Source organism: Equus caballus, chromosome 31, assembly GCF_041296265.1.
Source record: "Equus caballus isolate H_3958 breed thoroughbred chromosome 31, TB-T2T, whole genome shotgun sequence".
In the NCBI taxonomy this organism is placed as follows: domain Eukaryota; kingdom Metazoa; phylum Chordata; class Mammalia; order Perissodactyla; family Equidae; genus Equus; species Equus caballus.
The window spans coordinates 16870362-16894064 of NC_091714.1; the positions used below are offsets into that span (position 1 = coordinate 16870362).

At 46.9% G+C, this 23703-nt stretch overlaps 1 protein-coding gene and 1 long non-coding RNA gene across 2 annotated transcripts; one reads left to right on the plus strand and one right to left on the minus strand.

Annotated features, from left to right (window-relative positions):
* Nucleotides 1-571: 571 nt before the first annotated feature.
* Nucleotides 572-13579, minus strand: LOC102149750 (retinoic acid early transcript 1E). The gene is made up of 5 exons (XM_023632964.2): nucleotides 11615-13579; nucleotides 10723-10897; nucleotides 9705-10087; nucleotides 1644-1950; nucleotides 572-884 (listed from the first exon to the last, which is right to left on the minus strand). The coding sequence occupies exons 2-5, from the start codon at nucleotides 10799-10801 to the stop codon at nucleotides 679-681; spliced, it is 975 nt and encodes a 324-aa protein (XP_023488732.2). The 5' UTR covers nucleotides 10802-10897; nucleotides 11615-13579; the 3' UTR covers nucleotides 572-678.
* Nucleotides 13580-18166: 4587 nt separating this feature from the next.
* On the plus strand, nucleotides 18167-23428 carry LOC138921659 (uncharacterized). The gene is made up of 2 exons (XR_011434413.1): nucleotides 18167-18373; nucleotides 22165-23428. It is a non-coding gene; the product is annotated as an uncharacterized lncRNA (long non-coding RNA).
* The last annotated feature ends 275 nt before the right edge of the window (nucleotides 23429-23703 follow it).

Sequence of the window (23703 nt, forward strand, 5' to 3'; positions counted from 1 at the left end):
AACAGTCTATATTTTTTTAGTCGCAGTAGAATAAATAACAGCATAGGAAGATAGCAGTCTGTGCTGCCATGTTTTTTATTTCCAGAGCTGACGTTTAGGAACTCATTTCCTTCAGGTCCGGAACAGATAGAAGGTGGAACTAGAAGGTGAAAACAGAAAAAAAGAGTAAAAGTTAACCCAGTATTTCTTGCTATTCCCCGAAAAGGAGAAATTGCAGAGTTTTTGAGGGTGCTTATTTGAGTGACTTTGACACTTCCTAGCCCTGAAGGCCGTGTCTGGGCTGCACCACTGTGGGCTGGAGGATCTCCCACCTGCGAGAGAGTCACCGCACAGCTGCCGCCACTTCAGATGCCCTGGAAGCAGCATAAGGATTCCTTTTTGCCTTAGACTCAGACAGCTTGGGTAGGCTTGTTATGAGCAGAAACTTTCACTTGTGATTAAAATGACTTCTAAAGATAGCATCAAACCTTCTAAATACTGGTTATTAGAATAATGATTTATATGAAAAATAAACAAGTATGAATGTTAACTAACGATTATATATAATTTCAAAGTTTGTATGACACTTTCACATACCTGATTTCATGCGGCTCCTGTGGAGGGTGGGGGCTTAAGATTAAATACATCATTTCTATGTAGAGACGAAGAAGTGGACAAGGGCTGGGGTGAGATCATGGCTCACCTCTCCCAAGTCCTCATTAGACTATGTCCTCCCCGAGAGCCAGAGGCCAGCCTGCTCCTCACCTTCCTGGTACCTGATCTCCTCCTATGCTTTGTGATGATGATGCCAATTAGGACTGAGCAGATGAAGATGGAAGGGATGATCCACGTAATTAACTGGATGGATGAAGCCTGGCAGTTATCTGAGAACTTTACTGATTGTACTAAAACAAGATAAAAGCAAAAGCCTTGTCAAACCTAAGAACACACCTATGTTCCCAGGTAGCACGTGTGCCCCCACATATATGCTGACTCAGGTGACAGCCACTCTATCAGGTCCTGGGGGATAAAGATGAACAGGGGTTGTGCCCTGTCCTCATGGAGCTCATGTTTGTGCTGAAGGAGACGGCAGATGTCCATCTGATCACCATACGGGGTGACATGTTCACTATGGGTAGACTTTTTTGAAGATGACAGAATTGGGGAAGCTTAGTTCTGTCTGGGAAAGGGCTAAAGGCTTCATAAGAAGGGACATTTAGGTTGGTTACAGGATAACTAAAACAGAGGAAGACAAGGCCTGGAAGCACAAGGATGCATAGAGATTTGGGTACCATCTAGCAGTCCAGGGCCACTGGACCATTGGTCAATGCGGAAGGGGGCTTCTGCATTGAGGGAGAGAGGGTGGGAAAGGAGGATAGTGGGACATTCTATAGCAGTCAATGACTCTCCAGAGAGGAAGTCAACCAGAAATGAATCAATCCATCCATCAAATATTCAAATATACACACAGACTCACATCCACACAGTAAAGGCAGTAGAACTTACAGAGAGCTATCCCATCCTCTGCCCCCTCTTACATGTGGGCTCTGGCATTTTCCCCAGGCTCCTCCCGGGGGGGAGGGCAGCTGAGGGGGGTGTGGCCCAGGGAGCAGTTCTGTGCTGGCAGGTGCCGCCCAGAGAGCGGTCTGTGCCCCCTCAGTTACCTGTGGGCTCCAGCACTTTCTCCCAGTGTTCTAAGAATTCCCTCAGCCAGTGACTGCAGTCTCCTGCTGAGAGCTTCCTGAAATGCTCTGCCAGGTCCTGGCTGTTCTCCCACTCCTCCTGGATCCCTCTGACTCCGGGACCAATGACTGTCCAGTTCATGCTCATCGTGTCAAAGACGGCTGTCTGTCCATTGAAGCTGAACTGCCAGGACGCACCAGTGTATCGTCCTGCTTCACGCTGACAACACAGCTTGACCTGAAGGGTGGGAAGACCTGCAGACCACCCCCCCCCCCACCCCCACCGACAAAGACGTCATCCTGGGCTCTTGGGAGCTCCACCATCTTCCAGCAGATCAAGTGTGTCTCTGCACATTGAGGGACCTCTATTCTTGTCTCCAGGAGAAAAGACAGGAAAGGGAGAGCTGCCACATGTGAGCACAGTGCCAGGTGGGGTGCCTGAGGCTGGGAACCTCCCCCAGAACTGGGTGTGAGGAACACCTGGGAGCCAGTCCAGCTAAACCACACGCTTGCCGTGGTGACAGCACATGGATAGGTGCTCACCTGCCTAAAATCTGCGTGAAGACACACACGCCCCCCTACCCCCCCCAGCCAGTTCTCTCCATTCCAGGACACTCATGGCTGGTGTCTTCCAGGCTTCTACCAGCAGCAGTAGTGGCAAGAGTAAAACTGCATTACAAGACACTGGCGATATTCCCGCTCAGCACTTTGCGGAAAGTTGCTGGCAACACACAGCTGTGTGTGGGAACTGTCCAAGTCATCCCTCCCAGATGACTGAGAGACCTCTTGAAGTCCAGCTGAAGAAAGTGGTGCCAGGAGAGAGATTTGTAAGTATTCAAAATATGATTACTCATGAAAAAACAAAATTCATTTTGAATAACCCCTCTCCCCTCTCCTCAAACCCCTCCTGGTGTGAGCAAGGTTGCTGGAGGTGATGTGAGCTCCTTTCTGCCCTCCACCTCCCACCAACTTCCTCCCCCCATCTCCTCGCTGCTTCTTTTGCCCTCCTTTCCCATGCCCCCTCCATCTTCCCATAGTTTCTCCCCTCTCCCACCCCTAACTCATTTGAACTCTTTCCCCTTAAATGACTGAGATTCACTCTCACCAATTTCACTCAAGTTAATCAAACCAGCTGAACACAGAAGCACCTGTCTGTCGTCACAGATGAGTTTCATGACAGAGTCCAACAGTTCTGTTGGAGCCAAGACCTCAAGAAAAGCCAAGTCATTTGTCATTAGAAAAAGTCTTGGGGTTCTGACTTTTGAGCTGTGAACATTAATCTAAGAACAAAGCTTTGGTGACACTTTGAAATTCCTCCTGTCACCTTTGCTCCAGGTTTCCTCTTAAGACTTAATATTTTTGGCCCCATCTCCCTCCCTCACGTTTACAGCTGTCCCATTCATTCTGTCCATCTATCTTGGTCAGCTCGGGCTGCTATGACAGAGTACCATATACCGGGTGGCTTAGACAATAAACATTTGTTTCTCACAATTCTGGAGCCTGGGGAGTCCAGGATGAAGGCACGAGCAGATCCTGTGTGTAGAGGGGACTCTCTTCCTGGTTTGCAGACAGGCATCTTCTCCCTGTGTCCTCACATGGCAGAGAGCAGTGAGTGACAGCAAGCACTCCTGTGTCTACTTAAATCCCATCACAGAGTCCACTCTCATGATCTAATTACTTCTCAAAGGCCACACCTAATACATTCCTTTGAGGATTCACTATATGTTTTATGGAGTGACACAAACAAGCCTGGGTTCAGTGTCCACTGGAATATAATTGCTTAGTCTGGGCAAACTCTCTGAGGAGCTCAACCCAGCTCAGCCCGTTGGTGTGGGTGGGCTTGCCTAACAGTTTCAAACTGTGCAAACTCTGTGACACCACCTAGCAATCCACACCTCTGAGATCAAGGCCCACACAAATCAGAGGGAGTAGCCACTGCCCAGGCCTCTCTAGCAACGTTCTTTACCTGCTCCTCAACTATAATGGCCCCCACATTTCACTCTTGAACCTCCATGGTTACAGATACACAAGTGTTCCTCCAGCACACATGTACGCCCTCAATTCTCACTGTCACCCATGCTGACTTTCCATCTCCTTACACCCTGCCCCAGCCATACAGGAGGGTTCAGTTTTCTCCACATTGTCCCTAACACTTGTTGCTGTCTATCTTTTGGATGATAGCCATCCTAGTGGATGTGAAGTGGTATCTCTTTGTGGTTTTGATTTGCGTTTCCTTGATAGCTAATGATATTGAGCATCTTTGCATGTGCTTATTGGCCATTGGAATACTTCTTTGGAGAAATGTCTGTTCAAATCCTTGGCCCATTTTCAAATTGCATTATTTATCATTATTTAGTGAGTATAAGATTTCTTTATATGTTCTAGGTGCCAGTTTCTTACCAGATATATGAATTCAAAATATTTTCTCCCATTCTGGAGGTCGTCTTTTCACTTTCTTGATAGTGTCCTTTGAAGCCCAAATGTTTTAAATTTTGAGGAAGTCAAATTAAACTATCTTTTCTTTTGTCATTTGTGCTATTGGTGTATTTAAGAACATTTTGCAAACAAGGTCACAAAGATTTACTCCTATGTTTTCTTCTAATACTGCCATAGTTTTATCACATACATATGTATATGATTCATTTCGAATTAATTTTCATGTATAGTGTGAGGGTAGCAGAATATTTCACCCCAAGATATACTACTTACAGACAGACTTTGTCACAAACTGTGATACCTCCCATCCAGTCTTCTAAGGGCCCATTCGTCTTTCCTAAAAATCATCCATTCTCCCCTAAGAAGCCTCTGTCACCGTCCTTCCTTATTAAGATGGTATTTCATCCTGAATTCTAAGCCACCTCTGGAGTTACTCATTTTTCCCTGGATATCTCACATGTGTACATGAGGTACATGTGTGAGTAAGCTTCTGTTTTTCTCTCGTGAATCTCTCTTTTATTACAGGGGTGTCAGCCAAGAACTCAGAAGCGTAGAGGGAAAATTATTTGTCCTCCCTTATTGGTGTAAGGAAGAGGTTCAATTTTTTCTTTTGCAGGTGGCTATCTTATGCATGTGCTGTTTATTTCTGAGTCAGTTTCTGTTGATTCATTTTTCTCCTGGTTATGGATCATATTTTCTTGCTTTGCACCATGTGCAGAAATTCCTTGATTGAATCCTTGAACATTGTGAATTGTGCATGGTTAAATGTCTATAGTTTTTAACAGGGCAAGAATAAATCACTGCATAGGAAAATAGCAGTCACTGGTATAATTTTTTTTTTTTTTCATTTCCAGAGCTGACATTTAAGAACCCATTGCTTTCAGGTCCAGAAGACAGTAGGAAGTAGAACTAGAAAGCAAAATAGAGAAAGAGGAAAAAAGAAAAAAAGTCGTCCAATGTTTTTCACCATTCCATGAAAAGGAGACATTAAGAGATTTTGAGGGTGTATATTTGAGATACTTTGAGGTTGATAAGAAATGACTTCCCAGCCCTGAAGGCCGTGTCTGGGCTGCACCACTGTGGGCTGGAGGATCTCCCACCTGCGAGAGAGTCACCGCACAGCTGCCGCCACTTCAGATGCCCTGGAAGCAGCATCAGGATTCCTTTTTGCCTCAGACTCAGACAGCTTGGGTAGGCTTGTTATGAGCAGAAACTTTCACTTGTGATTAAAATGACTTCTAAAGATATCATCAAACCTTCTAAAGACTTACTGTTCAAATAATTATTAATATTAAAAATACAGCCGTATGAGAATATGGTATAATATTAACTCGCAATTGTATAAGATTTCAAAGTTTGTCAAATACTTTCACATACATGAGCATGTGGCCTTCATAAAGATTTTAAGATGGACAGGTGACCCTGAGGCCTGCCTTTGGGACGGTGAAGGAGAAGTCAGTAGAGAAGAAGACTCAGCTCACCTCTCGGGGCGGGAGATAGTGAGGGAGAGGAGCAAGGTCGGCATTCCTCAGGGGCCTTCATTTCTGAACCTCCAGCACCGCCAGATTCCCCACCTCTGCAGCTTCACAAAAGGGTCTTCCTGAGAAGAGTGGAAATGACTTAATGCTGAGTTTCCCATCAGCAGTGGGCATTTCTAGGGTGTGAGACGGGAGTAGTGACGGGGAATGCTTGCTTTTTGACTTTCCAAGACTTTATATCAGTTGAATTTTTCACCATGAGCTTGTCATAAAGCATTTTTCGTTAAAGAAAAAGGCTGTGTCTTCTGCTGCAGCTGTGATAGAGTAACGGGGATTGGATTTGTCCTCCAACTCTAGATGAAAAACCCTGGTGAAATTATATGAAACAAAGCTTTTTGGACATCAGGCAATGCAGGAGCTGAGAGAAGGGAGACAGGAGAGGCGAGGCTTCTGACGGCCCTGGCTAGCTGCCTTGAGAGGATTTCCCAACTGCAGGGCAGGGAGGGGAGCCACAGGGAGCCTGGCAGTGTCTCCGAGTAGAGAAAACAGAACTGAGAATTCCGGAGGCCAAGATGGGTGGCATTCACAGGGCAGAGGACCAGAGGCAAGAGCTACACAGGCAGAGAGAGTCCCGGAGATCTGCTGAGGCTTCCCCTTGAGTCTTCACCTGAGTACAGGTCAAGGCGCGTGTGTGAGGAAACCATCCAAGGCCAGAGAAAGAACCACAGGAAAGAAGTAGGCGGAAAAATTTCCTGAGCTACAGAGGCCAGGGAATAGTTCCTGTCCCCAACAGCCAGAGAGGAGAAGCTTTGTAACACAAGGGGCATCGGGTGGAGCGCGAGGGCAGGATTACAAAGAAGTACAAGGAGACTTCTGCGGGTGATAGGTGTGTTCATTAGCTCAATTGTGGTGATGGTTCCACTGGTGAGTGCGTGTGTCGCAGCTGCTCACATTGTTCACGTTAAGTAGCTACACAGTTAATTGTCTTCAATGATACTTTTAATAAAACCCCAGGTTTTATTGCATGGTGTATTAGCAGGGAGATTTGGGCTGATTATGATTTGTGATAAAGGAAATAAATCATTTATCTCCAAATTCTAATTATATCTCTTTCCAGTTTTGTCAAAGATAAAATATCCTTGTTTTGAAAGCCTTCAAACCCTTATCAGTGGACAGAAGAATTTTATGTGAGGATGCAAATGTCAGGTCTGTGGTCTGAGAGGACGGGGCTATGTTTCTGTTTCACGAGATCATTAAGGGTGAAGGTGGAGCAGACTGAGATTTGCACATTGCAGGTCAATTTACTGAATGTTGAAGGAAACGGCCCCCTGGTGACCACCTTAAGTGCTGTACAGGCATTAAATCACGTAAATTAATGCAGGTGAAGCGCTTAGAGGGGCATCTGTCACATACTAGATGCCCAATAAAGGCTACTTAGGATTGTTATTTCTAGTCCTACTTCTTAATTTCACAGGTAAAAAACTAGGTCCCCAGAAATGGAGGAGCCTCCCCAAGATGAGCAGGAGTGCCACCAGCTGAAGCCTGAATCTCTACGACCTCGCAGCCAAGCGCTCATTACACGTGATTCCTCCCCGTCCACATTTCTTTCATAGGGTCGTCTCTGCCCACATCACTGGAAGGGGCAGCCCCAGACCCAGGTGACCCCGCCCCTGTCCAGTACTGATGGAACCAGTTATGAACACCTGGCCCAAGCTGAGCCAATCACATATTCTCTCCCAGGAATATGAAACATAGACTTGAGAAACAAACGGAATCAGTGAGAAGACGGAGAGCCAGGTGGGCTCCAGGGCTCCATGTAAGGGGACGATGGGGCAGAAAAGCTGTTCTGCAGAGGGGACAAATGGAGCAGTTGTGGGGGGTGGGGGGAGGAGAGAACAGTGTACACACAGCCCTGAGAGAGGGAGAGAGTGAAGACAGGAGCTGCCTGACGACTTTCTCGTCTCAGCTGGCTTCCCTGAGCACCTCCTTGGCCTCCCACTTGGAATTCTTTGCATGGATTTCTGTTCCTTGCAGCTGAGTGATCCAGGTTTGTTCTAGTTTAATCTCTGTGCGTTGCAAACAAGGGAAACCCACTTCAAATTGGCTTGAGGAAGAAGGGCCACTGTGCTTCCACATGTGAGACGTCTCCCAGGCAGGGCAGAGGGCCACTGGTCTCCCGTTCCTGCTTCCCCCATGGGACCAGGTGGTCTTGCATCTCCACCTCTCTCTGCACACACGATTCATGCTTCTCTTGAGTCTGGGGTTTTCTGCCCTCCACATGCAGAGCCTGAGTCTACCTCAAGTCAACTCCAGCAGTGCACAGAAACTGGGACCAGACACTCAGTCCTTGGATAGAGATTCTGATGAGTCCAGAGTGGTCCTCTGTTCCTCAGGTCCAGTTACTGAGGTGCAGAGATCATAAGGTACAAACATGGCTGCGGGCACGGCCTTCCCCCACCCCATGGAGGATGGAGGGAGAGAAAGGGAGCCTCAATTTGGCTTCTGGCAGCAGCAGCTGCCCAGACCTCTCTGTCCTCCCACTTCCTGGGCTGGAAAAGGACCTGCAAGCCTGTAAGGAATTCCCATCTCCTAGCCAATCATGCTCTGTTTCCAAGTTGCCTCTTCTGACATCTATAAACTTGCTCTTGTCCCAAATCCCTTGGCAATAGTGCTCCATGCTTGAGGCACTGTACTCCCAATCCATTGAATAAAGGACCTCAAACTCATTACTAAATTATATTATTTTTGTCACTGGACACTTCCACTGTGTTCAGACAACATACTTTGCATGATCTCAATCCTTAATATTTGTTGAGATTTATTTTACAGTCTAGAAATGACTTATCTTGGTAAATGTTCCTGTGTATTTGAAAAGCATGTGTTTTCTGCTAAGTGGATGTCCTATAAATGTCAATGAAATCATGCTGGTCTTCTATATCTTGTTAACCAAGGAAAAGTCACTGTAATTTAAACAACAGACATTTATTTGGACAATTAGAATTGCAATTCAGGAGTCATAGATTTAGGCAGAAACCCCAAATGTGCTCTGGAGAAGATAAAGAAAGCAAAGGTTTACAAAGACAAAAAGAGAAAAATAACACAGGCTGTTTTGCAAGACATGTCATTGGTGCTGCAACTGTTGCTCCTTGGCTCCATGAGATTGGTTGCTAAGACCATCTCTCAGGAAAATTGTTCTTATCCGTGGATTAAGCATTTCTTTTCTTATAAGAAAGTCAATATATCTACAGTGAGGTACAGTTCAAAAAGTCACATTCCATCTGGGCAGAGATGTGGTGTACGTACATAAGCCTCACTTCCTTAATGGCCTCCCAGCTCCATTTTAGAAGCCCTGACATATGCTATTCCACTTTGCTGTCACTGTCCACATTTGCCCTTTGGATCAAGATCTCTCGGCAGAAAGCATCATAGCTCAAAGATTTGAGAGATAGGTAGATAGATAGATGGACAGATAGATAGATATTTCCTTCATTGTCAGGAAGGCTCATTCTTGGGATGTCATGTCCCACATAGGGGAGAAACAGAGCTAGTCAGCCATCAGTATGGGTAATGCAGTCAGAGGGCTTGACCACATCTGAGCAATAAGGAGGCAGTCAGGAATTAAGTCTTAGACATAGTCTTTGTCTGGAAAAAAAATCAAGTCCTTTGCTTGCCCAGAGTTGCAAGATTCATTGATCATCTCAAGTTGCTGAGTAATCATCACTCTAGCAGTAGAGACAGACATACAGCATCGTGGTATACAAATCATTAGCAGTTTAAAGGTGGCAAAGATAGAACAATAATCATTAGTAAGTCCTGGAACCGTGATTGTGAAATAACTCCAAGCCAGAGGGTAATCACCCAAACAGGTCAAAGTGGTTTAGGAGGCAGAGACAATGCCTCTTTAGTTGCAGGCCTCTCAATGTGCAGAGACACACTTGACCTTCTGGGAGATAGTGGAGCGCTCAAGAGTCTGGGGTTACAATGGCTTGATGAGTGGCACTAGTTCTGCCCTGGGATCCAAACCCAAGAGCCGGCCCATCCATGTCTCCCAGCAGGTCAAGTGTCTCTGCACATTGAGGGGCCTGTATTCTTTCCTCCGTGACCTGCCCTTTCTTGCCCATTAGGTCACCTCGTCTCTGAGGCTGGACCCCTGTTCAGCTCTGTTAGCCCAGCCCCTTCCCTGCGTGTGCTCTGCTCCTTCCTCTCCTGCTGACTGTCCCCATCTCCCCTCCCCCTTCCCATACTTACCCCTGGTCCTGTTCTTCTCCAGTCTGATGACAGGCAGGACCATCCTGAGCTCTTGCCCCACTTCTCCCAGCGTTTGGGTCAAGTCTGTCCAGGCATTGGTGGCGTTTACCTTCTCCCCCAGGAGACCCACAGGTCTGAACGTGTTGTTGTCACTGTCATACTGAAGGAAAGGCTTTCTATCCACTGAGCCCTGGACTTCACACCAGGGCTGTCCAGGTCTGGCCTGAGATTTGACAGTGAGGTTGAGGCAAAGAGAGTGAGCATCTGTGAGAGAAAGATGCAGGTGTGGCCCTGGGACTTGCTCTGAAGGGCCGGGCTGCAGGGGGAGGAGTCCCCATCCCAGCCCCCTGCATCCTTAGTCCTTTCTCACCTTTACCTGCCTCAGGTTTAGAAAATACTTAGATGTGACATACATGATACCATGAGCCCCTCGGGAGTATGTACTGTTACCAGGAGGATTCATGTAACAAATATTTTAAGCAACATCTACCAAGTTCTGAGGTACAAAATGTACAAGACAGTATGTGTTCTCCCAGGGCTTAAAATCTAGCTGAACAGACAGGACTTTCAACAGAAAGGAAAAAAGACACTATGGGACACATGCCAAATTCCTGATGGGTCCTGGGTACTCAGGAAAGGCTTCCTGGAGCAGAAGGTGGGACCTGGCAGGAGAGGAACAGCCACCACATGTGAGCACAGTACCCGGCGGGGTGCCTGAGGCTGGGGTCCACCCCCAGAACTGGGTGTGAGGAACAGCCGGGAGCCACTCCAGCTAAACCACACCCTCCCCGTGGTGAGAGCACATGGACAGGCGCTCACCTGCTGAAACCTGGGTGAAGCCCTCCCTTTCCTCCTCTTCTCCCCCTCCCAGCCAGGTCTGGAGATCCCAGGACACTCACCATGGCCCAGAATGTTCCAGGCTTCTATCAGCAGCAGAATCTTCCAAAGAAGACGTGCAGTGTGAGATGGCAGCGACATTTTAGGAGAGTAACTCGCAAAAGTGGTTGGGCGTGTTTATAAACCTTCACCAGTATGCACCCCCAAATTCTTCACTCCAGGAAAACTGAGGAAGACCTATTGGAAACCAATGGGAAGAACAATTAAACCAAAGGAATATTTTGGAAGTAATCAAAATGCAGTTACTTATTTAAAAGAAAAAATGTGACATAAAAATCAAAATTCACTTTAAGTAACCTCTCTTCCTTCACTACCCACTGCAAAAACCTCTTCCGCTGTGAGCAAGGCTGCTGGAGGCGAATAGAGCTCCTCTCCCCACCTTCCACCAAGTGACTTCCTGTCCCTTCTCCTCCTGCCTCTTTGTCCCCCCTCCCTCTCCCCCTCCATCATGCCCTGTTCTCTCCCACCTCCTCTCTCCGCTCCTAACCTCTCAAACTCTTTTCTCTCAAATGATTAAGATTCGCTCTCACCAAGTGCACCGGATGTTAAGCAAACTCACTGAGGACAGACAGCACCTGCTCTGTCATAAAGACGGGGTGACCATGGATTCCAACCATCCTGCTGGAGCCCAGGCCTCAAGAAACCCCAGACGTCATTGCTGGTCTCTGTCCACCTGCCGGCTCCAGACTCCTCCGAGGGCACCGGAAGAGCAAGGTCAGAGCAGAAGGTCTAGGGATTTCTGTCCTCTCCTCATCCAGCGGCAGCCCCTCCCCCGCCCCGCAGCTGGCTCGCAAGTGGCCCCCCGCGCCGGTCGCAGCCTGGTCTCGGGGTCGGGGGCTTCGGGAGGACGAGCCCGGCTCTGGGGCTTCCTCCCCCCGCTCCTCCCCTCCTCACCTTCTCCGGGTCTGACGCCGGCGGGCGGGGGGCGCGGTCCTGGACGAGGCCGGTCCGCGGTGGCGGCTGCCCGTCTGTCCCGGTCCGGATGGGGCGGGGGCGCCGAGGACCGTCCCCCGGCCGCCGGATCAGTACTCCGCACGAGGGTCGGGGACGCGGACGCTCCGAGGAGCGATCGCGGCTGCGGCGAGGGGACCGAGGGACTAGCTGCTTCCCTTTCACCAGGTGCTGTTTGCAGATGTCGCGGCGTCTGCAGACTTGAACCACAAGCGAAGTTCTCTGAGCCGGAGCTCGGCGCGGTGCCCTGACCGGCGGGGCGGCGGGAGCGGGACTCGCAGCGGCTGTGCCGAGGCCGCCGGGCGATGCCCCCGCGCTTGGGAACACCGAGGTCCTCGGAGGATCCGGGCCGGGAACAGCCTTGGGGAGACGGGAGCGGGCCCCGCCCGACGGAGCAAGGTGAGGGCACTCTCTCTCTGCTGGGAGATGCGGGTGACGCACAGGTTCCTTCCTCCTGCCAAGCCCCGGGGACTTTAGCGATCCGGGATTGGAGGGTGGGGCAGGCAAAGGACCCACAGAGCGACCTTCCTGTCCGCCCTGCCTTATATGCAGTACCTGCATCCCGCCCCGTGTGTGTCCACCCCCACTTTACTGACACCCCCCACGCTTCCTAACCGTCCGTGCCCTCTTCCCTACCCTCTCTCCGCCCAGTTTCTGCACCCTCTTCTCCGTCATACAGGAGCACACATTCCCCCTCGCTTGGTTCTTTTGGGACCCCCACTCCCAACCTTGTCCCTGCAAGGAGGTGTTCATCCCTTTGTAGGCTGCAGAGGCCTGAAGAGAGTGTAACTGTGTCCTTGGTCAGAGTCTGCAGGCTGAGTCTCTGAGGAGCCGAAACTGAGGAGCTAAAACAGCTCAGCCCTGTTGGCATGGACGGAGCCTGCCCAGGAGGCCGATGCCCACAGCAGACCCTGGTTGCACCAGCTGACAGCTGTCACCACAGTCATTCTTAGGTGGAGTTCCTCATAAGTCCAGCTAAAATTAATAATAAAAAAAAAAATTTTAAGTACATGGCACCAGGCATCCAATTCATTCTTCTGACGGTGCTTCACCTTTTTGGAAACGAACTTTCTGGTTATAAATCAAACAAGCCTTGCAATGTTGGTGTTCCCCACATGTGGAGGGAGGTGAGGACCACGGTTGTCACTTTTCCCCTCAATCTCTCAGAAAAGCAGCTTGAGGACCAGCCAGGTGGCGCCACGGTTAAGTTTGCAGGTTCCGCTTTGGTGGCCCAGGGTTCCCCAGTTGTCATTCCGGGTGTGGACCTACATAGGCACTGCTTATCAAACCACGCTGTGGCAGGCGTCCCACATATAAAGTAGAGGGAGATGGGCACGGATGTTAGCTCAGGGCCAGTCTTCCTCAGCGAAAAGAGGAGGATTGGCAGCAGATGATAGCTCAGGGCTAATCTTCCTCAAAGAAAGAAAGAAAGAAAGAAAAGCAGCTGGGAAATGTGAGAGCCGGGCGTCCTCTGTCTTTCAGGTCTGTGGGTCTGTGCAGCGGCAGCTTCCGTCACGAGGGTGGGGGTGCACGGTCGTTCTCACACGGCTGAGGAGGCTGCACGGCTGCTTCACCGAACTGCGTGGTTTTCTGCACTGGCTTTGAGCCTGTGCAGCTCGCTCGCCAGATTCGCCTGTCAGACCAGGGAGAGGGGTCCCAAAGTGTCCTCACGATTCTTTTCGTGAGGAAGCGTCCTGCCTTTCCTGACCACAGCGGCGGCTGGTTTGTGTGTCAGCCGTGCCTGGGCTCCTTCCGAGAAACGCTTCTGGAACAAGGACCGGACGGCCTCCCTCCGCCGGGCGGGAGGTGAGTTCTGCAGGGACTGTGCGCGCGGACTTGGGATCAGACGGGCTGCGTTCAAACCTCCTTCCGCCAATTCCCCAGCGGGGCGAACGTGGGAAAAGGACTTCATCTGGGAGCCTCAGCTTCCTCAGCTGTGAAGAGGATCACGCCCTGACAGGGTCCCCCTGGGGGCTGAAAGGGGAAAATGCAGATAAAGCCCTTAGCACCTTGCAGAGCACAAAGGAGCCCTCAGGAGAGGGGACTTCTGCGGTGCGTTCTCAGCACCTGGGGACGTACAGTATCTGTGGGGTCTCTCTGACCAGTAGTGCAACTGAACTGCAGTCAGAAGCGATTTGCTCTCTTGTCTATAAACAAACGAACGAAGAATTGTGAGGCCTTCGCACGGCGAGGAGCGCGGAGTGAGGCCCTGGGAGGAGTTCGCAGAGGACATTGTCCTCGGGTCTCGTGACTCCAGCTGAGGGGACTGGACGGGCCCCTATTATCAATCGCAGCAAGGAGAAGGTGGCGAGGCAACAAGGGGGTGTAGACGAAGTGCCCTGGAGTTCAGAGGAGGGAGGGATTGTCGTCTGGCTGAGGGAGTCCGAGAAGACTGCAGATGAGGCCCTGAGCTCACGTCTGTGCTCTTGATATGTGACCGTAGGACTCATCTCACTATACGGACATGGAAATTTCAGATTGAAAATGTCCACATGTTGTAGTAGGATAGTTGTGGCCATGTCTGAGGGCGTGCAAGTTCAGTATGTGTTCTCTGATGACGGGGTCATGGAATCAGTGTCCACTTAGAATGAGAATCCGGTTTGGCTTTCCCCAGAGGACAGTGTCCATTGGTCCAGTGGTCTGTGCTTTTACATACTTGTTTTTTTTTTTTTTTTTACACACTTTTACAAAATTCCCTAGATTGGAAAGAAGGGCAGGGCAGTAGGAGAAGAAACCAGAGGGACTCAGTGCTGGTCTTTGGTCTGCAGAAATTCTGCGTTATGGTCGAGTGCCAAGACAGTTGACTCATGTTCTCAGGGAATGTTGTCCTGCTCTGGGAACAATGAGATCTCATGTCTTATTCTCTTTCTCCTCTCTGTTCTAACTCTGTCTCCATCTTCCTTCCTGTGATTTGCCATTCTACTCACTCTTTTGTGCATTCATCCATCAAACATTCATTGAGTTTCTAGTCTTAGAACGTAGGTGCTTCTGGAAGTAAGAAGATGACGAAGATTCCTTGTTCAAAGTGCCCTAGTAAGAAAGGCCAGGAGTGCCCAGGAATAGCTTTGACACGGGACGTAGGGAGTGGAGTCCCTGGGAAATGCCTGAAAGGTGGGCTCCTTCCTGTATTTCTTCTGTTTCTGTTTCTATGTGTCCACACGCTGTTAGGAGCCGAGTGGGCCCCAGCCCTTTGCTTGTATAAGCTGCTTCTTCACGCTTCTAACTCTTCTTCCTATGAAGCAGCTTGCTTGTATCTAAAAGCATTTTTAAATTGCAGTATAAAAAATGATTCTGCTCTGATGACATTGTATTAGAGGCGTAATAAGAAATGAGGGCAGAGTAGGAAAAACTGGTGGTAAACATATTCTAAAACAGTGACACAGAAGTAGAATTTGTTGGGCCATAGAGGGAAGAATAAGTTCCCTTTTTCCCTCTGTTCTCTACTTTAGAGGCTTCTAATCATGGCTAATTCTATAGGTGGCCCACTGTCTCCATGGTGCGTTTTGAGAGGATTTGAAGAGTAAGAGAAAGGCCCAGTCCAAAAATATTTCTCCCTTTGATTCCTGAAATGGCAAGATAAGCAGTTTAATTCTGTCTTAATTACCACCTTCTTTGGTCCTCTTGTTTTTGAAAATGATACATATACATTGTATATGATCCCCTACAGAAATCAAAAAAGGATCGCTTTTATGCAGCCGAGGTCCCTGAGAGGGAGGAAGGGCCTGCAGTGGACTAAGCAGACGGCTGACCCCTCACCAGCCACTTGTCTGCCCTCGTTTATTTCCTCAGGCCAATTTTCCAGGCTCCAAGGGAAACTGTCAATTGTCCTTTCTAGCCTTTCTCCAAGATGATGATGTATTTGAAGTGGCAGAGAGGGATAGAATCACTATTGATGAGGGGACACTTGGGTTTGTAACTTTACAGAGAAAATAGACAAAGGCTGTCATCCTAACTGTGATCTGGAATGACCCAGTGGTTAAACTGGAATAACAGCTGCGAATTACAATTAATGAAACCCCACAGACAGACACTGAAAACCACAGCTGTTTCCCTCTCCTCTAGTATAAATAGTGATCTTGCAGTTAATGACTCAGCTGTAACGGCAACCAAGGGTGGCACCTTCAGGGATAAACAGAGAGCACAACTTGGTTCTGTTTCGGCTGTAATGTCTGCATGTTTTCAAGCTTTGGGAAGAATAGCCTATTCCAATAGCAAGCCAACAAGCACTTCGCACATCATATACAGCAGTGGTCTCCAAATAGGATCCCTACAGATGGTCAAGACATTTTTAGGATAGAAAAGAAGACACCGGAAGTTATATTTTTGTCAATTTTTAATCTCCTAAATTTTCAGTATATTTTATAAGATGTACAATATGTTGGTACAGTAGTATATGCATATTATTTACACATTGGAGATGCATGTTCTCTAATATATTATTGATCGAGATGCATGGTCAAAAACGTTTGGAGACCACTAATCCAGAGATAGATGGATAAGTTACAAATCTGGATCAGTCTCCAGAACTACCAAGGAATCAGTAAAACCTTGAGATATTTCGGATTTTCACGTCCTGAATTTAAGAAATGTGGGCAGTAGCTGTGTCCCGCTTGGACACAGAGGTCCCCTCCACTTCTCCTCCTGACTCCTTCCCTGTGACTGGAGCAAGCTCTGTTTTAGGCCCAAGTTCTTAGTCATAACTGAGGCCCTTTGCTTCCTCTTCTTTCTCAGGAATCTACCACCGTGTCTTTACCCTCTCCTTCCTCCTGGATCAAGATAGCTTCAAATTGCCCTGCACCCAGGTGGACTCCTTTCCCAGCCTTTAATTTAGCAGCTTTCTAACGGGATATGTATCAAAGATTCGGCTTGGGTGTGTACAGTATGCTCAGCCATTTGTCTCAGTAGAATATCATCGTTTACCACTCTCCCACATCCTGAGAGAATTGTCCAGTCCGTTCTGTCCCTGGAGAATTATGGAACTCTTCATGACCTACTTCTAGCCTAATACCTTTAATCTTCGTTACCGGTGCCAGACAGTCACCCAGCTCTTGTAAAGTTGGCTGAATCTGGAGTGTGGTGGGAGGTGAGGGGAAATGCCTTTCAAGAAAATCCTTGTAGCTCCTATGAATTACATCATCGATTAAAACCTCCTAAGAGCTCCAAAAAGGAGGCCATTTTATTATTTGAAGAAAATTAATTCATACCGGCTAGTACCTAAAGATTCTGTTTATTCTTTACAGCACCAAGGATGTAAGGTAGTCAACCAATAGAGTTTAATAGAGGAAAGTTTATCTCAGTAAAAATTGTTACTTAGGAAACAAGACTGCAGGACACAGCGTGAAGACGGTCTGGTTGGAGGAGCCCAGGGCTGCTGCTTCTCTGTTCCCACCTCTTAGGCCGTGTCGGCTTGAGAACTGCCCTGAGACGAAGAGCCCAGGGTGATTCCTGAGAACTAAGTCAGGAGGGCCAAGAGGAGACCCCCTAACCTTTCCAGAACCCATTGCTCCATCCAGCTCCAACTGTTAGGTGTTTCCTCGTTGTCTGCCTCTCATGCACACCCAAAGGCATTTCATCTCACATTAGTCTCTGCTAATCTTGGCCCAGTGGAAGTCTTACCTTCCCTGCCCTCCTGTGACTTGAGACTCGTTTATAAACAGGGTACTTGAGCTCACGCTACCACTTCTTTTGGGATGATGGCTATTGCACTGATGCCACGCTGGCTTGTGATGGAGTGGAGCAGTGTCCTGATGGGTCTGAAGAAGCTCTCTGTCAACACTGTGTGTCAGCTGCATCGCATTTTCAGGCCAGGGGATGGAGGGGATGTCTGTAATCTCATGAGACAATGCAAACTCAATGTTCTTCTTTTTCTGCCCGGTTTCATGTATAACTGTATGTGAACCAGCTGTGCCTTAAATTAAATGAGAATTTACTATGAGTCTCTAGTTTGAGTGACAAATATCAAATTTTTGATATTGCTTACACTTTTCAAAAATCGCTTTCAATTTTCCAAAAGATTCTTCCAGTCCTAAAAATGCTGTATAGCACATGCTCTTTTAAAAACTGACGTGAGTTAACATTTTGTTTTGATAAATTTTTTAGACAATTTATGACATACTAGAGTTTGGCTCAGTCAGAGCTGTAAACCAGTCTTATAATGTCATGTACAGAAAAGTCACCGGAACGAAGCAGAGAAGCTGCAAAAAATTCTGGGAAGTTCTAGCTTGAGAAAAGATGAAGACTCAAAGCTTAGGTTTAAATTTTGTCTTTGTCAGTTTATGTGTGACATTTAGAAAGTCAGTTATTGGAAGAAGAGAGAACAGATGACCCATCTGAAAACGAGAGAGAGGAAATTTTTCTGGGGCTCCAACACGTCTTACATGGATAGGTTATTTTTCCCAAATATCCACGACTTTTAAGTCTACTACAAATTTAGTGGTTTTGGTTAAAGTTCAGGAAAGAAACCCAACAACTAACAGCTGCTCTTCCACGCTTCAGTGAGCCTTGACCGGAAGATGGGGACCCGCACAGCAACTGCCCAGCCTAGAACCACAGGACCGAGCAAAGATGCCAGGGGGGGCTCCTTGTTGGAGAAGCCCCAGAAAGTCACTGCCCCAAACCAGCCCCCTGCGTCTTCAAACACGGAGAAGAGGAATCATTCCGCCTTCTGGGGACCAGAGAGTCCGACCGACCCTGGGATGCCAGGTAAGGACTGGAGGCCGGTTCTCCCCAGAGAGCCTCATTTTCTATAATGACACTTGGCTCAAAATAAAAGTTATATTTGAAGAGCATTAAGGAAATATCTTAAAGGGAAGAAGAGAATTAAAATCAAGAATTTGGTCAAAAAGATAAAATAAGGACACCTGACATTTGCACTGATTATTGCTAGAAAGGAAGATCTGTGTCATCACCCCTGCATTTCTATACCCGTGTGTACAGACTCCAGAGGTACCAATGCATTCACTTGTAAATAAGTTGCTTAGGAAGTTTTTAACACCTATGTTACGGAAACTAATGCCCTAAGTGTTCAATTTTAGCTTATTCTGAGATGAAGTGGCACGATCCCTCTGTATTCTTGCAAATCCTCTTCACGCTGAGCAAGTGAACGTAAAGAACTATGATGTCATGTTAACGCGGTTTCATGTGCGAGTAATCAGTGTTACTCCTCCAATTTAACTAAATCAGTAATTTTTTGGTTTTTTTTTAATAAGGCTAACAAGACTTTTTTTTTTAAGATTTTATTTTTTATTGTTTTCCTTTTTTCTCCCCAAAGCCCCCCCAGTACATAGTTGTATATTCTTCGTTGTGGGTCCTTCTAGTTGTGGCATGTGGGACGCTGCCTCAGCGTGGTTTGATGAGCAGTGCCATGTCCGCGCCCAGGATTCGAACCAACGAATCACTGGGCCGCCTGCAGCAGAGAGCCCGAACTTAACCACTCGGCCACGGGGCCAGCCCCAAGGCTAACAAGATTTTTAAATATATTCACACTGCAGAAACATTACAGGATTCTATCTTTTTAAATGTCTTTATTGCACATTCATATTTGCATGGTTGTATGACATGCGAGACAGAAATACAGACGATCACATTTCTGTTAGCTTGTGTGTCTTTTCAGCAGACTCTGCACACCTTGTACTGAAATAATCTCTCACTATTTTAAGAACTTCTTTATGACAATTTTTATTCATTGCTGAAGATGAAAAAAATAAGAAGAAAAATGACTGAAAATACCATCCTTTATTGAAAACAACTTGGCTGCCTGTGAATCTCCGCAACTTGTGAAGGTGGCTTTTTTTCTCTCCAGAAAGGAATTTCTGCCTCTTCTACCTCAGGCAGGACTGCCTCTTGTTGTGGGGGTTCTTTTTATCCAGTTTTCTGTTCTCTCTCAGGGGTAATTGTTCCCAGAATAGCTGTAATTTAGTTGTGTTCATGGGAGGAGGTGAGTCAGTGTCCGCCTACACTGCCATCTTGATACCAACCCTGGGAAATTATTCTTTATGCTTTATATCTTCAAAAACATTTTTAATACACTATGGTAGAATCCTAAAGACTTTTCCCATTTTCTGTCCCTTGGTTAATCAATCAAACACTGATTTGGGTACTGCTGTGAAGGGGTTTTGCAGCTATAATTAAGGTGACTAATGGGTTGACCTTAAAATAGGGAGATTATCCTAGATTATCAGAGCAGGCCCAATGTAACCCCATGAGCATTTAAAAGTGGAGAACTTTCTGTGACTGGAGGCAAGAAGGATGTGGCAGAGGGAGAAGTCAGAGAGATCTGATGTGCTGTCCCCGGCCCTGAGATGTGGGGGCCATAGGCTAGGCCTGGAAAGAGGCCCCAGGAGCTAAGGAGAGCCCCTGGCTGGCAGCCAGCAAGGAAGGGAGGGGTCCTTCAGTCCCCAGACTCCAAGGAAGGGGATTCTATCAACACTCTGCACGAGCTGGGAGCAGATTCGTCCCAGGGCCTCCTGCTGAGAGCCCAGCTTGTTGGCGCCCTCGTTTTGGCCTGGTGAGACCCAGAGCAGCGGAACTAACCACGCCAGCTCAGACTTGTGACCTACAGACCTGGGAGAGAATGAATACGTGCTGATCCGAGCAGCTAGGTGTGTGGCGACGTGTTATGGCTGCAGTAGAAACTAATACAGACACCCTCCTACCTAAATAGGAATTTCACTGGATATAAAATTCTAGGCCCGGAACTCTTTTCCTTCAACACTTTTTGAAAGAAATTCTCCTTGGTCCTCTTGCTACCAGGATCACTGTGGAAATTTGCTGTTGGTCTGCCTCCTTCTCACGTCTGTAGTTTCTCAGGGGTGATTTGGGGACGGGCCAGAAGACTGCGCTCGTCTCCGTCCAGCTGACTCTGCTCTATCCTGTGCTGCCAGTCCTGGTCTCGTGGGGGAAAGTTTTAAAGTTCTTTCAACCAATCGATCAACAGATGCACTTATAGGTGTGACAGGCTCATTGCATTTCTTTCGTTCAGGTACTGCTGGTCTCCTGTCCCTCCACCTCTTATAAAAATCAAATTTATTTAGGTATAATTTACAGACAACACTCCCCTGCTTTGGGGCTACAAGTAGCTGGAAGTCGCTTATCTGTGGGAGTGTGAGAGAAACGTGGAGGCCTCTGGCCACGTTACAAGGCGTGTTCCCAGGCTGTGGGAGTAAAAACAGATGAGTGATGCTGCTTCAGCCAGGACTCATCCTACCAGCCTCTAAATTCTAGAGAGAATTATGTGTCCAAGCAGTACCATCTTCAGGTTTGCAGAGGCAAAAAACTAATGATATTTTCAGTGAAACACTTGAGCTTTTCGACAAAGTGAGTGCTGGAACTAGATTAAGTCTCTTTCACTAGCGATCACTTTTATGTTTTATACATTTCATAACATCAGCCCCCGTAATCCTAGATTTATTACAAATATGATAGATATTTTAAGAAACTATCCAATCTCTTTCAGTCATTGGAAACATTTATATTAATTCAAGGCTTTTAAAAAATAGCCACAGTGCAGAACATCAGTGCCCTTTAAAACGGAACTCAGCTGAATTACTCAGAGATTACTTGATATTTTTAGGACCCCAAGCTCTAACAGAAGCTTAATGAAGAATTTTAAATAGCTAAAATGCATTTTTAGAATATATCTAGTTGGTGTGAATTATAGTAACACTTTGCCTTTGAGGAGCAACCATTCATTTTGGATTTAACGAGCAGAGTGGCACCACAGGAAAACGTGTAAAGTCAGGAGACTTGTACCTTTCAGAGTACAAATGAGCAAAGAAACTCCATGTGACCAGAGTTCCCCCGTGGGATGCTGACACAGCCCCTTACAAGGTGTGCGTTTTTCTGCCTAGAACCTGCATAACTGACTGTTCAGCACTCGCTGGCAGACACCATGTGATGCGGCAGGAGCAGCGCAAGGAAACCAGGAAAACGCTCTGCTAGGAAGCAAAGGACGTCAAATCTTCTTTTGCAAAGCACTTTAGCTAAAGTCCCTCAAACTCCCAACAAACTAACCCACCAAGCACAACAGCAACAATGACGAATGACAGTTAAGCCTCTGATTTCTGCAACAAAGGATGAAATTTGTCAATAGAGGGAAGAAATATTCATCTGGGAATAAAGGTGTATAGACATAAAATAAAAAGCTACATCATAATACATTTTTGCATGAAAATGTTTTGCTTGATTAGCAGGCGAGCACCAAAACATTTCATTACACCTGTATTTAACTAATCAGATAATTTTATTTTCTGATTTTTTTGTGTGTATTACAAATAATTTCTCTTATTTTTTCTCCCACAATATTGAAGGCTTAAAAAAATTGCTCCTGTCAGAGAATGCCATCCCTTTTAATTAATGTCAAAATATTTCTCATCTCTTCATAAAAGTGATCCTTGTCTCAAAGCAGTCTGGTTGCCTTCTGTCTGACTGCTGCTTGCAGAACGTTCTCACCTGATGTTATTTGAAATGTCCCTTACCTCTCTTTTTTTCATTAGGATGCTTCCTGGTCTCCATTCTGAGCCAAAAAGATTCATCTTCACGTTGGTAATATTGAGACTCTCTGCTTGTCCCCGTGGAAACTTGAAGCCAGTCCCTGGTCCTCCATGGCTGAGTCAAAGGTTACTGCAAACAATGCTCATTTTCTCACAAAGCCAGGTTTACTCATTTGTTCGGTAGCCATTGGTGGGAAAGAGAATGGACTGGGCCATAGCATGAGCAGTCAAGAATGTGCCCTGGGAAAGAAGGAGAGGGAGAAGAAGGAGGAGGAGGAGAATGAGAAGGAGGGGAGAAAGCTGAGACGGAGTCCTCTGTACCACAAACAGGCTCAGGTGGTGGTGCACGGCTATTGTTTATGGGACGAACACCTGCCCAGGATTGCCCCACTGATTTATCACTGTCACCTCGGGCTCTCTAGTGGGGGGAAACCTGCTCATGATGTTTCTTGAAGACACCCTGTCTAGGCATTTCTTTCAGAGCTCAGGATTTTGGAAAAAAGAAAGGAGTCTTTTCTATTTTCTTCTCCGCCATGAATCTCCCCTGAGGAAAAGAACCCAGAAAGCTACTTGCTTAGATGGTGGAAAGTGAAGGTGGAAGTGTTGAGAGAAAAATCTAATGTTTGTCTTTACGTTACGACCATAAAGTCCACTCAGCTGACATAGGTCAGATTAGGTTTTATTCTCTTGTAGTTTAATGTGGATAAGAACACATGAGAATCATTCACAGCTACTCTTCTTTTGTGTTTTAACTGGTTAGGAGTCGAGATGAATTTATCCATCTTTAACTGAGAGATAGGATATTTTACGTTCAGAGTTTTGGCTTTCAGTCTCCAAAGTGGGGGATTATGTAACTCCATTGTTAACCACACAGCTGAGTTTACATGGGAGGGAAATTTACAGGGGCCAGACTTAAAGAGAGAGCTGAAAAGCGGAGTGGTAAGACAAGGGTACACGCTGGCTTTCCAGAGGCTGGAGGAAGGGCAGGGAAGCAAGGTGGGGGTGTTGGCCTCAGTATGCAAAGGCCATACTTCATAGATTTTACTCCTTCAGGAACCAGAGATTAAGCTATGGGCTCCATCAAGGTGAGGAGTCGGAAGGGAGATACCATGTGAAGCTGAGACAGAGTGAAAAAATGGATCAGAAAAAAATGTCCTCAGGGACACAGGGAGACAACATAAAAGGAGATGCGGGCACACTTCTCTGTCTTGGCCTTGAGTCTGTGTGTAAAAACAAAACAAGCAATAAAAAAATTATTCCCTAAGAATTAATAACTATAGTCTATCTTTACTTAGATATAGGTTTAGAATTTACTCCGTCTAACTGATCCAGGAATCTCCAAGCCACAAAATTAAAATAAAAATGATTCCAAAATAAACAAACTTAAATTAAAATGGTTCCTGGTTAGTGGAGATCCCTGAGTGTCTAGCAGAATCAAACCCCGTACCCCTGCAGAAGAACACCCCCTCAAGCAGGCTGCAGAGATTTCCTGCAGATAAAGCCCCACCCAAGAAAAGCTCATGGTTTAAACTTACAGAACAC

Excerpts from the sequence above, each read along its gene's own strand:
- LOC102149750 (XM_023632964.2), bottom strand. The coding sequence starts at position 10,801 with ATGTCGCTGCCATCTCACACTGCACGTCTTCTTTGGAAGATTCTGCTG. Across the intron at positions 10,088-10,722 it reads CTGGAACATTCTGGGCCATG|ATGCTCACTCTCTTTGCCTC; the intron begins GTGAGTGTCCTG and ends TTTCTCTCACAG. Across the intron at positions 1,951-9,704 it reads GGTCCAGCCTCAGAGACGAG|TGTCGGTGGGGGTGGGGGGG; the intron begins GTGACCTAATGG and ends GGATGACGTCTT.